The following is a 12,581-nucleotide window of genomic DNA, read 5'->3' as shown; positions in this document are numbered from 1 at the left end:
TAAGAATAATAATAATGTTTATAGTGTCACCGCAATGAGGATATCCCGAGAAAAAAAGCCAACGCAAGCAGGCTTCATACCTTGAGCTCATTGTTTTTAAGACTGGCCAATTGGTTTTCTATTTTTCAGTCTTCAAAGCTCCCTTGTTCTGGAGCAACATTGCAATAGGCTTAGCGGGGACGCTCTACACAGCACTGGTAGGTGATGTATTTGCTTTGACGTTTTTTCCTGCTATAAATTTCTTTCCTGCTTCTGTGAGAAAAATGGTTACATGCCACAAGCTTATCTGTCACTACTGCTATTTCTAAGACCTTGACCTCTCAGTCTCAGTCAAATGTAAACATGTGTACGTGTAACTGCTTTTATAGTATATATATATATATATATATATATATATATATATATATATATATATATATATATATATATATATATCGGTTGCGAAAGCATGAAGTACGTGACTGCTTACAAGAATATATAGCGAAGATACGCTTCGTTAAAGGAAACATATTTATTCGACTCGACGTTTCGATCGGAAGACCGATCGTCTTCTCTTCAGGAGTGATTTTACATTGTTAATGCATCCCCTTTTATAGGGGTGGGCACAGAACAGGTAAGTGGGAAACACAAAGCACATAGCAGAAAAATACGCACAAAAATTATTAGAGGCAGTGGCTAAAAGCAACCATTCAAATTTCAAACATTCTATCCGAGAAGACGTAAATTGCGATTCCAGCAACGTGGTTTACATGCTCGAGTGCGGCGACTGTCGAATGCAATACAAAGGCCAAACAGACAATCCCTTCCGATTGAGATTTAATAACCACCGCTCACATACCCAATCCCTCCCCAACCTCCCTCTTTTGAAACACCTCCGCGAGAAAGGCCACGAGTTTGACAAACTTAAAGTAACAATACTACAGAGTGAGCCACCAGAATCATATTTGATTTTTAAATTTAACACAGTGCAAAATGGCATTAATGAAACTTACGGCACCCTCACCTCTCTTCCGAGGTCAGACGCCTACGAAATTAAACAAAGCACCCCTTTTAGGTCGTCTGAGGTCATACCCCTTTCTCTATGCCGCACCTGTGCCACGCCTGTGCCACGCTTGTGCCGTTTCCCCCCCCCCCCCGGGTGTGCTCACCTTGTGGTCCCGCGAATGCCACACAATTTCTCTTTTCTTTTTTCATTTTAATTTTACTAGTAGGCTTACATTTTTTTACATTTCTTCCAATACATCACCTCAACCGGGCGTTGGTGCATTATTGCTGGGTGCGAAGAAAAAGCACTACTTTAAAGGTTTTCTTTTACCTATTTCACTTTTTTGTCGAGGTTTCGTTGCTCTTTTCATTTTCTCGTTTTCTTTTTTTTCTGTTCTCTGCTCTCTCTGTTGGTGGGTCAGATTTTTTTTTATTTTTTTATTTTTTCTTGCCCTCGCGGCCGGGAAAAGGAACAAGTTTTCGCATTTTTCTACGAAAGTTGTTGAACGGCCACGCACCTGTAGAGCACCTCCGAGCTGGACACGCCTGTCAATAAGCAAGCCTGTGGTGCTTAACAAAGCAGAGGCCGCCTCTAGACGTTGTATTTTCTTACTGAGTACCTGTTCCTCGCACTCTCTCTCTTTTTTTTGTTGTGTGGGTCGCACTGCCTCTAATAATTTTTTATGCGTATTTTTCTGCGATGTGCTTTAAGTATCCCACTTACCTGTTCTGTGCCCACCCCTATCAAAGGGGATGCATTAACAATGTAAAATCACTCCTGAAGATCGGTCTTCCGATCGAAACGTCGAGTCGAATAAATATGTTCCCTTTAACGAAGCGTATATTTCGCTATATATATATATATATATATATATATATATATATATATATATATATATATATATATATATATATATATATATATATATATATATATATAAGTAAAGAGTTGAAGTACACTTCTTAAAGAAACATTTATTTACCGACGGTTTCGGACGGTGGACCGTCCTTCATCAGGGTAAGGTTGTTTGTGAACAAAAACGATCCACTTGCTCACGGCACCGCACACAGATGGAGAGGGGCAGACGCTCTCCCTTGAGGAAACAAAACAAAACACGAAAAGCAAGACAGTGGCGGACAAGGGTGTTCCTGCCGATTAAGGGGAAAATGAGGGCTGCAATGCGAGCACACACAAAAAGAAAAGAACGAATTCAAGAAAGGGGAAAAGAGGGGGTGGGGGAAGGGAAGGAGGCAAAAGGTTGTAGCGCTACCACCTTTCCGCTACAACCTTTTGCCTCCTTCCCTTCCCCCACCCCCTCTTTTCCCCTTTCTTGAATTCGTTCTTTTCTTTTTTTGTGTGCTCGCATTGCAGCCCTCATTTTCCCCTTAATCGGCAGGAACACCCTTGTCCGCCACTGTCTTGCTTTTCGTGTTTTGTTTTGTTTCCTCAAGGGAGAGCGTCTGCCCCTCTCCATCTGTGTGCGGTGCCGTGAGCAAGTGGATCGTTTTTGTTCACAAACAACCTTACCCTGATGAAGGACGGTCTACCGTCCGAAACCGTCGGTAAATAAATGTTTCTTTAAGAAGTGTACTTCAACTCTTTACTTATGTTGTTAGCAGTCGAGCAAGTTTTATATATATATATATATATATATATATATATATATATATATATATACACATATATATATATATATATATATATGAACGACGCTGTAGTGAACGGCTCCGGTAATTTCGGCCACCTGAAGTTCCTTAACGTGCACGGACCTCTACAATTTCACCTCCATTTACCGCAGCGGCCGAGATCGAACCCACGTCTTTCGGGTCAGCAGTCAAGTACCATAACCGTTGAGCCTCAGCGGCGGTCTAGATAAAGTTTTTCAGGTGGCTCTAATACAAATTATTTGTTTTGAGGCAGTGCTACCTCTTAGAGGACGAGAATCAGTTGAAAGTGGCGAAAAGACCGGAATGGCTGCTGCAGCATCATGCAGTGTGCCTGATATCAGGGAGCAATCTGTTTTTTATCGGGGGGATTCACGTTTGCGTAAAGAAAAAGCGATTAATTTGAACAAAGAGCTTCATCCGGGCTGAACAACGGCGCCAGAATAGGTGCCACTGTAGTATGGCGCCATCAAAACTACAGGGTTTACCTTGAACTGAGAACACATTTCGCAGACATACTTCAGCATGAAGGATTTTCAGGTTAAGCTACAAAATGCGGACCTCGCATAAAGTCAGAAAAAATTCCAAGGAGTTGTTCTAGAGCAGTCACTGCCCATTCTTCAAAAAAGAGCCGGGTTAATGGTCTAAAAGCATTTTTTGCCATCACTATATCTCTATACACACCTATCATCAACAACTCGCGCATGTAAAAGTGTTTTAAACTAATTTTAACTATTGGAAACCATTCTGAAGGACTGGCTATGCTCATAGAGTAACTCACTGTAGCCTACGGATTATTATTACCAAATATTTCTTCAATTTTTCTCTTCGTCGCGACTTTCCCTTTCCAGATCCGGGGAATGAGTCCTTCACTATGGCATCTCTCATAGCCTGAGTCACTTTGGGACGTTAAGCCCCATAAACTAAACCATAAACCAAACCATCGTTGGAAAAAAAGTTTCTCCTTCATTTGGGTTTCACTTACAACGCGTTATAAGGGCGATCATGCGAGGTCCATAACTGACCACAATCCTACTTGCCTGTTCCATTACAACAAACAATTCATGTTGTGAAAAAGAATACTAACGATAACAATTATTTCATTCTATCAGGGAGGACTCCGAGGTGTGGTGTGGACGGACTGCATGCAGTTCCTCGCCATACTGATCGCTCCGACCACTTTTGTTGGGAAGATTCTTGTGGACTCGTTTTCTTCCAATTCCACGGTTCAGCCACTCGGCGATCTTAATATAAAAGAGTACATTGGAGAGTAAGTATTCACAATCAACAATAGTACCCATCCCGAAATCAGGGCATTGTCATTTCTTCTTTCACTTTCCTTACAATCTTCTACGACGTGGGTACCAGAAAGTTTAATATTTATGTCCGGTTGTTTCTCAGGTAAAGTGGTCTCTTACGAATATATGCCAATTATTACACGTGTAAATTGTACATTAGTCATTAGTACATATGTTAAGGAAGATATTAGTATAGCGTAGTCGACAATAGACCATATTCACGCTATCTATGAGATGATGGAAAAATGTGCTGAATACAACCAACCTCTAAATATAGCCTTGATAGATAACGAGGAAGCATTTGACTCAGTCGAAACATCAGCAGTCATCCAAAATTTTCGGAATCAGGGTGTGAAAGAGCAGTATGTAAAAGTATTGGCTGCACAGCCGTCATAGTACTTCATAAAGCACGCAATAAATTCCAATAAGAAAAGATTTCAGGAACGAAAGCACGATCTATTCAACGCCTGCGTACAGGAGGTATTCAGAGGTCTGGATTGGGTACAGCCGGTGATAACAGTTAATGAAGAATGCTTTAGTAATCTGCGATTGCCTGATACTGCACTGCTAAGTCAATGAGGTGATGGATTCCAAAACACGATCAATTATATAGACAGGCAGAGAAGTACTGTGGGTTTAAAATTTAATGTGCAGGAAATCAAAGTAACGGTCTGCAGTCTCGGGACGGAACAGCAGTCTAAAAATGGTAGCGAGATGAAGGTAGCGAGGGAAGGTAGTCACAGCAGATCCGGATCAAGAGAGTGAAACAACTAAAATAAGAATGGGTGGAGTGCATTTGGCAAGTTCTCTCAGGTGATGATTGGCACTTTACAGACATTCGTCAAGATACAAATATATAAAAGCTGTATCTTACAGTAGTCACTTATGGGGCAATATTGTCGAGGCTAACGAAGAGGGTTCAGCTTAAGTTCAGGACAGCACAACCAGCTATGGAAATGAAAATGAAGACAGCAGGGTGGGTGAGAGAACAAACGCGGGTTAATGATATTGCAGCCGAAATCAAGAGGAAGAAATGGGCTTGGACAGGGCATGTAATGCGAATGCAAGATAACCGTTGGTCCTTTAGGGTAACGGAGTGGATTCCAAGGGAAGGCAAGCGTAGCAGGGGGCGCCAAAAAGTTAGGTGGGCGGATGTGATTAAAAAGTTTGCGGGAATACGGTGGCCGCAACTGGCGAAGGACGGGGTTAATTGGTGATACATGGGAGAGGTTTTGTCCTGCAGTAGGTTTTTTCATGTTGATGATGATTATGAATTTAAGAAGTTCTAATCACGGAATTAGAAATTAGGCGAGTAGGCAAGTGCACATTGGTGGTTGATATCATCTTTACTTCACGTGGCATAGTGACGCCGGCATTCGGCGTACGCCAGAAAACCGCTACGATCTGACGAGCGCCGCTGCGCGAACACATGGCGCGCGAGCAGTATAAAGTAATAAAGTGCCCGCTGTCTTCAATTTCTCAGTGCGTTACCTGCATCTGTGTCCACGAAGTAATATGCAAAGATTACCGCAGGTAGTGGAAGGGACTAATTAACGCCACCGTGTCATAGACTTAAACCGCAGCATAAGTGCCCCTCGAATTTTCAAGTATTTTACGGTCACAGTATTAAAAAAAATAACCAAACGCTTAGTGATATCTACGTGAACATCTTTGACGGAAATACTTCTTGTTGGTTTGGACATTAATGTTGAGAAATACACTAACCAATAATTTAATACCAACCCAACGTTTCTAGACCACCTCAGTCCCTTTCTAGAGGCCCGTGTACTGTGCGATGTGAGCGCACGTTAAAAGAACCCCAGGTGGTCGAAATTTCCAGCGCCCTCCACTACGGCATCCCTCATAGCCTTAGTCGCTTTGGGACGTTAAACCCCATAAACCAACCAACCTTCTTCTAGTGACGCCGTGAAGAAGGGACCGAGTTGGTCCAGAGACGTGGGGTTGAAAATGAGATATTGGTTTAAGGGACTATTTTGCAACTTTGTGAGAAGGTCCAAGTGTTCGCCAGGGATGTTTTGCGAAAAATGTATAGCTGATTTTGTAGCAGTCATTTCGAGTAAAATACTTTCTTTCCATATAACTAACGGATGAATGAAAGGGTAAAGCTCGCAAATCGCACTAATTTTGCCTTCTTTCCAGATTCAGATTAGAATTTAGAAATTTCACGTCTTTGTTGTCAAGCTTTCGCAAAACTTATACGGTAACAAATATTAAAAAATTGATTTCAAGATAATAAAAATTTATGCTTTTCGTGGCGCTGTTAATATCTACTTTAGTACCGACAATCAAATTAAACACTTAAAAGGTCTCAAAATGATACCGCCTCATTTTTTTTTAATTCTTCGCAGTCTCAGCTTCGACTTGACTAGTGACGAAAATGTTTGGGCCTGCTTTTGGGGAGCATCGGCATTATCAATGCACCGGATGTGCCTGGACCAAATGGTCGCCCAGAGACTCCTGGCATCTCGAACTCTGAAGGATGCCCAAAGGTGCTTAACATTTTGGTCTTCATTATTAAATACTTCCTTTTTACTTCCTTCCTTATTAAACACTTCCTTATTAACCAGCGTTGATGAGCGCAGGTAAGTTGAGTCTGAGTGAAAAGTAATCTCGCAGGACTATTCAAGTACCTTGACGCGTCCGAGCATTTAGAGTGAACTTACAAGACAAAATTCAGCAATGGAACTATGCCGTTTGGCTGCAGCAATTTCTTGCCGAAATTTGGGCCCGAAGAAAACGCAAACAGTTTTAGAGGGCTAGTTTGTTCACGCGATTTAGGTCGATGTCGGCTTGCCTGACGAGCACGATGGTTTGGATTTGTTTGGTTTTTTGAGGAAAGGAAATGGCGCAGTATCTGTCTCACATATATCGGCTGACACCTGAACCGCACTGTAAGGGAAGGGAGGAAGGTGGGAGCGAAAGAAGCCAGAGAGAAAGCGGTGTGGTGGTGGAAAACATTTATGAACAGGTATAATACAGGAGGTTATGCATGAGCTGACCCAGAGGGGGCCAGCCCTTACAAATACTAGGTGGAGGTCCCTAGTTCGGGACCCCAGTGGGATCGGCCGCCGCCCAGGCTCGCGCGACCAAGGCCCGTTGGGCCTGCAGGTCAGAGCAGCCGAGCAGGGTCGCCTCCCAGTCCTCCCGGGTTGGGTTGGGGTGAGGGGGGATAGCAGGGTTGGAGGGGCAGGCCCACACCATGTGGTAGATGTCCGAAGACTTCTCCGCACAGTGCGGACAGCTTCCGAGAAAGAAGGGTCGAAGTGTTTCAGAGCTGCCGGGCACAGCAAAGTATTAGTATACAGGCGGAGCAGAAGCCGCTCCTCCGCCTTTGAGAGACCTTTACACGGGCGAGGATAAAGACCGTGGCCAGACTGATGAAATAAAACAATGTCTTTGAAGGAGTAAGCTAGAGTGAATTAGAGTTCCTGATCGTCTGGGTCGGAGAGGAATGTCCGGTGAGAGAGCGCGCGGGCGGCGGCGTCAGCTGCCTCATTTCCCTCAAGGCCCTTGTGAGCGGGAGGCCAAACGATACGCTGGTGCGCGGGGTCACCGGTGTAGACGCTGTTTTGAAGAATGCGGTAGGCTAGATACGGTACCCAGCCCTGCTCGACGTTCCGACATGCCCCTCGCGAGTCGGAAATAACTGTTTTTGAATTGGAATCAGATGCAGCCAACGCAATGGCGACCTCCTCCGCGTGTGTGATGTCACGGGCTCGGAAAGTAAGGCCGTTCACTGTTTTAGATTGGTGGACGACTGCGGCTGTGTACCATCCCCCATGGTGGGGGCCTGAGGCATCCACGTAGAATACGCCGGGTTTCGATCCATAGTGGCGGGCCAGGGCTTCCGCCCGCGCCAGGCGCCGGCCATTATGGTCCTCACGGTTCATGTTCGCGAGAAGAGGGCGCACGTGGAGGGCGCATCTCCACTGGGATGGAATACGTACGCGCTCTTCCATGAGAGTGGTATGTTGGATGTGTAGTCGGGCAAGGAGGCGGCGAGCCGACGATGTCTTTGAGAGACGTGTGTATTGGTTAGTCAAGTGGGCTTCCCGGAGCTCCCGAAATGTGTTCACCATGCCTAGCCCCAGGAGGCGCTTGTTGGAGGTGGTCACGGGGAGGCCTAGAGCCCGGGTAATACATTTGCGGAGGATGACTTCGAGTGAATCCTCGTCTTGCTTCCGCAGGTGGAGGTATGGTGTCGAATATAGAATTCGACTGGTTACAAATGCATGCGCCAGCCGCAAGGCGTCCTTACATCGTAACCCCCCGCGCTTGTTAGAAACCCGGCGGACCAAGCGGCCCACCTGGTCCGCCACCTGACGGAGTTTGGCCAATGTTGTTTCTGACCGTCTGTCTTGATGTAAAAGAGCCCCAGTACCCGGACTTCGATATTTTCAGGGATTGGACCTGTCTCGAGAGACAATGAAATTTTGGCCGTGCACTTTGGTGAGGGGCGTATGTGCACAAATTCAGAATTTTGGGTGGAGCTTTGGAGGCCGCAGCGGCGAGCATAACGGTCCACTATGGTCGCCGCCTCCTGCAGGTTAGCCTCAATGTCTGCAAGGGAACCCTGCGTGGCCCACAGGGTGATGTCATCAGCATACAGCGCATGCTGCACACCGGCGACAGCGCCCAGCTGGGCCGGTAGGCGCATCATAGCCAAATTGAATAAGAGGTGAGAGAGTATCGCGCCCTGGGGTGTACTCCTGGTTCCTAAATGAAAAGGGCCATGTTCTTTATCCTGGATCCGAATGTAAGATTGTCTGTCGGTTAAATATTGCCGAATGTATTGAAAGGCATTTCTGCCGCAGTTAGTTAGAGAGAGGTGGGTGAGAATGATCTCGTGGGTAACGTTGTCGAATGCACCCTTCAAATCCAAGGCGAGTACGACCTTGTCATTGTGAGGGCATTCCACGGGGTCGAGGACAGCCCGATTGAGTTGTAGCAGGACATCTTGTGCAGATCTGTGTGGGCGAAACCCGAACATGGTGTCTATAAAAAGGTGTTTGGATTCCATGAACTCGGATAACCTGTCACGTACCATCGTCTCCATGAGTTTGCCCACACAGGAAGTCAGAGAGATGGGGTGGAGGTTGTCCGTGTTGATGTCCTTGCCAGCTTTAGGAATGAAGGTGACCAGGGCGGTCTTCCACTCGATGGGTAGTGGCACTTCCCCAAGCCAGATTGAGTTAATGTAATTCAATAAAGACAGGTATGCTGGGTCGGGGAGGTTGGCTAACAATTTGACTGTAATTTTGTCCCGACCCGGAGCCGTGCCGCGTTTCATTTTTGCCAGGGCCGCCTTCAGGTCGTGGAGCTGGAACGGTTGATCCAGCTCAACATTCTGAGAACCTGCATAAGAGTACGCCGGCCCGCGGGAGGTGGTGGTAGTGGTGAAAACATTTATTCAGAACAGGAGGTGTTTGGATCGGCCCGTAAGGGACCGATCCTTACAAACACTAGGTGGAGGTCCCTAGTTTGGGACCCCAGTGGCGGTAGCCGCCGCCCGGGCGCGCCCGACTAAGGCTTGTTGGGTGGCAGCCGAGCAGGGTCGCCTCCCAGTCCTCCCGGGTTGGGTTGGGGATAGGGGGAATGGCCGGGTTGGAGGGGCAGGCCCACACCATGTGATAGGTGTCCGAAGACACCGCACCACAGTGCGGGCAGTTGCCGCTAAAGGAGGGGTCAAAATGTTTTAGTGCAGCCGGGCACAGCAATGTATTGGTGAAGAGGCGGAGAAGAAGCCGCTCATCCACCTTTTTGAGGCCTTTACATGGGCTAGGGTAAAGGCGATGGCTATCTTGAAAGTAGGTTGCGATATTTTTGAACGTATAAACCGGATTAAAATCGGGTTCCTGATCAGGTGGGGAGGAGAAAACAGCCCGGTGAGAGAGCGCGCGGGCGGCTGCGTCTGCTGCCTCGTTTCCTGCCAGCCCCTGATGAGCAGGGGCTCATATGAGGTGACGGTGTGCGGGGTCCGTATCCCGTATGCAATTTTGGTATATTCGATAGGCTAGGAAGGGAGTGCTGCCTTGTTCGACGTTCCGACAGGCCCCTCGCGAGTCGGTAATTATGTATTTTGAATTGGAATGTGTGGCCGCGAGAGCAATCGCGACCTCTTCTGCTTGTGTTGCACTGCGGGCTCTGAAAGTGAGGCCGTTAACTGTGTTGCTGTTGTGAACTACCGCGGCCGTGTACCATCCCCCGTGGTGAGGGCCGGAGGCGTCCACGTAGTATACACCTGTTTTGTTGCCATAATATCGGGCTAGCGCTTCCGCTCGTCCCAGGCGCCGACCATTATGGTCTTCATGTGACATGTTTGCTGGAAGAGGCCGCACGTGGAGGGCACGTCTCCACAGTTCCGGGATGCGAAACCTGTCTTCCATTGGAGGGGTGTGTTGTATATGGAGTCGAGCAAGAAGGCGGCGTCCAGGGTGGTGCACAAGTACTGGTCCCGGAGCTCGTGCGCCAATTGATTTGTGTTGCCCTGAAAGCTGTGTATTGCTCTTTGGAGGTGTTTTTGAGTTTCCGTGCGTGTTTGCGTTGGGTCAATTAGGGCGCGAAAGAGTCGCCACGTGTTCCGGCAGAACATTTGCCGCGCGGCCATATTGCATCGGGCCACCCAGTTGGAGTCGGCGAGTTGGGCCGCATACTCAGCCGCTCGTTGAGTGAGCTTGGCGATGCGAGCTTTAAGTTTCCGGTTGTGCTGTTGCCGGCGCCACCGACGGACGAGGCAATGCCGGGCCTCCCAGAGATGGAGCAGGTGGTTGTCCACATCCGAGAAGCCTCTGAGAGCTGAATTTGAGTTTCGGAGGAGCGAAGGCCAGAGACCAATTAATGTGACCAAGACTGGTAGCCCTGCTCATGTATGGGTGTGACATTGTTATAATTCTGCCTGGACTTGGTCCAGTCTGGGAGTCGGGCTTGTGTTGTTGGTCGTGCGAAAGGATGGGTCCTAATCGTAGTATTCAGGAGGCAGTGGTCGCTGCCGAGGGTTTCCTCGGTGTTGACCCAGTCTGCATATTGAATGTTGCGGGTGAGGGTCAAGTCCGGACATGTATCCCTAGTCACGGAGTTGCCTATACGAGTTGGGTGGACTGGGTCAGTGTGAAGAGTGAGGCCCAGCGTTGACGCAAGCTCCGCCAACTTGCGTCCCCGCTTCTCTTCACGGCAGTAACCACACATCTGAGCGGGAGCGTTGAAATCGCCCACAATCAGGAGGGTGTCTCGACCCCGTAGTGGAGGTCCCCGGAATAATTTCGACCACCTGGGGGTCTTCAACGTGCACTGACAACACACAGCACACGGGCGCCTCTTGCGTTTCGCCTCCATCGAAGCGCGGCCGCCGCGGTCGGGTTCGAACCCGGGTACTCCGTCTCGGAAGACGAGCGCCTTACCACTGAGCCACCGCGGCGGCTAATGAGAGAGCAAAAAGCGAGAGGCAAGGGACGCCTCAGTGTTCTCGTTTCTCCCTTTCTTCTGTCGTCGTCACTTAGGCGCACACATTGAACCGCATCATTTCTATTGCGTATACTCTGGCCGGAATGAATCCAGGACACGTATATTCCGTGCTTTCCTACTTTTGTGTGCGAGTTTTGCACTGCAGCTGAACGTGGGCGCGTACATTTTTTTGCGTTATTCTAAGGTGCTCTCTGCATTTCATTGCAGCCTGAATGCATATAGGCTGGCCTTCACTCCAACGAGAATTAAGATGTTTCGTTATCGAAGCTGAAGTCAAAAAATGCAGTCCTTCTAACGCTTAATATCCCAAGCTTGCACAAGAAATCCATTCGAGCCTTTGAGCTCATTCCTTTCTACGTGTAAAGGCCCAAGAATTATTGAAAACACCGACAAAGATGAAGCTCTATGCAATAAAAACAAAACCTTCAAATGTAAACAGGTGTTCTGAAAAGATCTCAACATATCCTAACCAAACTACAAAAATCTCTAACGTTTTAAGGGCACGTTCTCGCGTGTTAGCCTGCTGCGTGTGTTCTTTCCAAATCTTCTTAAATACCTAACTTCGCGCTCAGCTGAGGCTCACTTTAGACTGCTTTCAAAACTTCCCCCCTCCTTTGCGCATGGTTCGTGCGCGTTGTTTGTGCGCGTGTTTTTGTGCGAGGTTTTCAACCGGGCGTGCTTCCCCCGCGTATGGACCCACTAGAACTTTCTTGGACACTTTGTTTTTGGACACTTACGGTCCCTGTGAGTGTGTGTGCATAGGGCGACATCAGTTGCCGCAATGTATCTTTCTTTTTGTAGAGGGACGGATGTCCCTTTTTGATCGAGAGTCCAAATAAACTTCTCTTATGTGCCTTTCTAGAATTCTGTCAAGCTGAAAGCGGCGCATTTTAACCCGCGCTGACCACACGCCAGCCAAGACTGATTTTCCCTCTCCTCATTAATTCGTTGTTTTTCTATGACGAGGCGCGCACCATGGTACTGTTGGAATGTTGTCTTTGACCCTTGCGAATTGTGTGAAGCGCTTTGGAAGCTGTTCAGATAGATGCAGCTATTGAGGAGGCAAAACAGCAGAGCGCATCCCCAGGGAGAACGGATGAAAGCTGGTCAGCCGCTTAAATGTTGTATGTTCGTCTGTCGTCGATTACCAAT

General features: G+C 47.5%; 1 protein-coding gene across 1 annotated transcript in view; it reads left to right on the top strand.

Annotated features, from left to right (window-relative positions):
• Positions 1 to 12,581, top strand: part of LOC149346319 (sodium-coupled monocarboxylate transporter 2-like) — a 95,515-nt gene that overhangs the window by 18,606 nt on the left and 64,328 nt on the right. The window contains exons 4-6 of the mRNA XM_089586369.1: positions 130 to 197; positions 3,762 to 3,919; positions 6,317 to 6,457. Of these exons, the coding sequence (XP_089442495.1) occupies positions 130 to 197; positions 3,762 to 3,919; positions 6,317 to 6,457 (367 nt within the window). The remainder of the gene's footprint in view (positions 1 to 129; positions 198 to 3,761; positions 3,920 to 6,316; positions 6,458 to 12,581) is intronic.

This window comes from Amblyomma mixtum, chromosome 4 (assembly GCF_055824585.1).
Source record: "Amblyomma mixtum isolate Tamu chromosome 4, ASM5582458v1, whole genome shotgun sequence".
Classification (NCBI taxonomy): domain Eukaryota; kingdom Metazoa; phylum Arthropoda; class Arachnida; order Ixodida; family Ixodidae; genus Amblyomma; species Amblyomma mixtum.
Note: the sequence above shows the minus strand (reverse complement) of the source record. Positions and strands in the feature narration are given on the sequence as shown.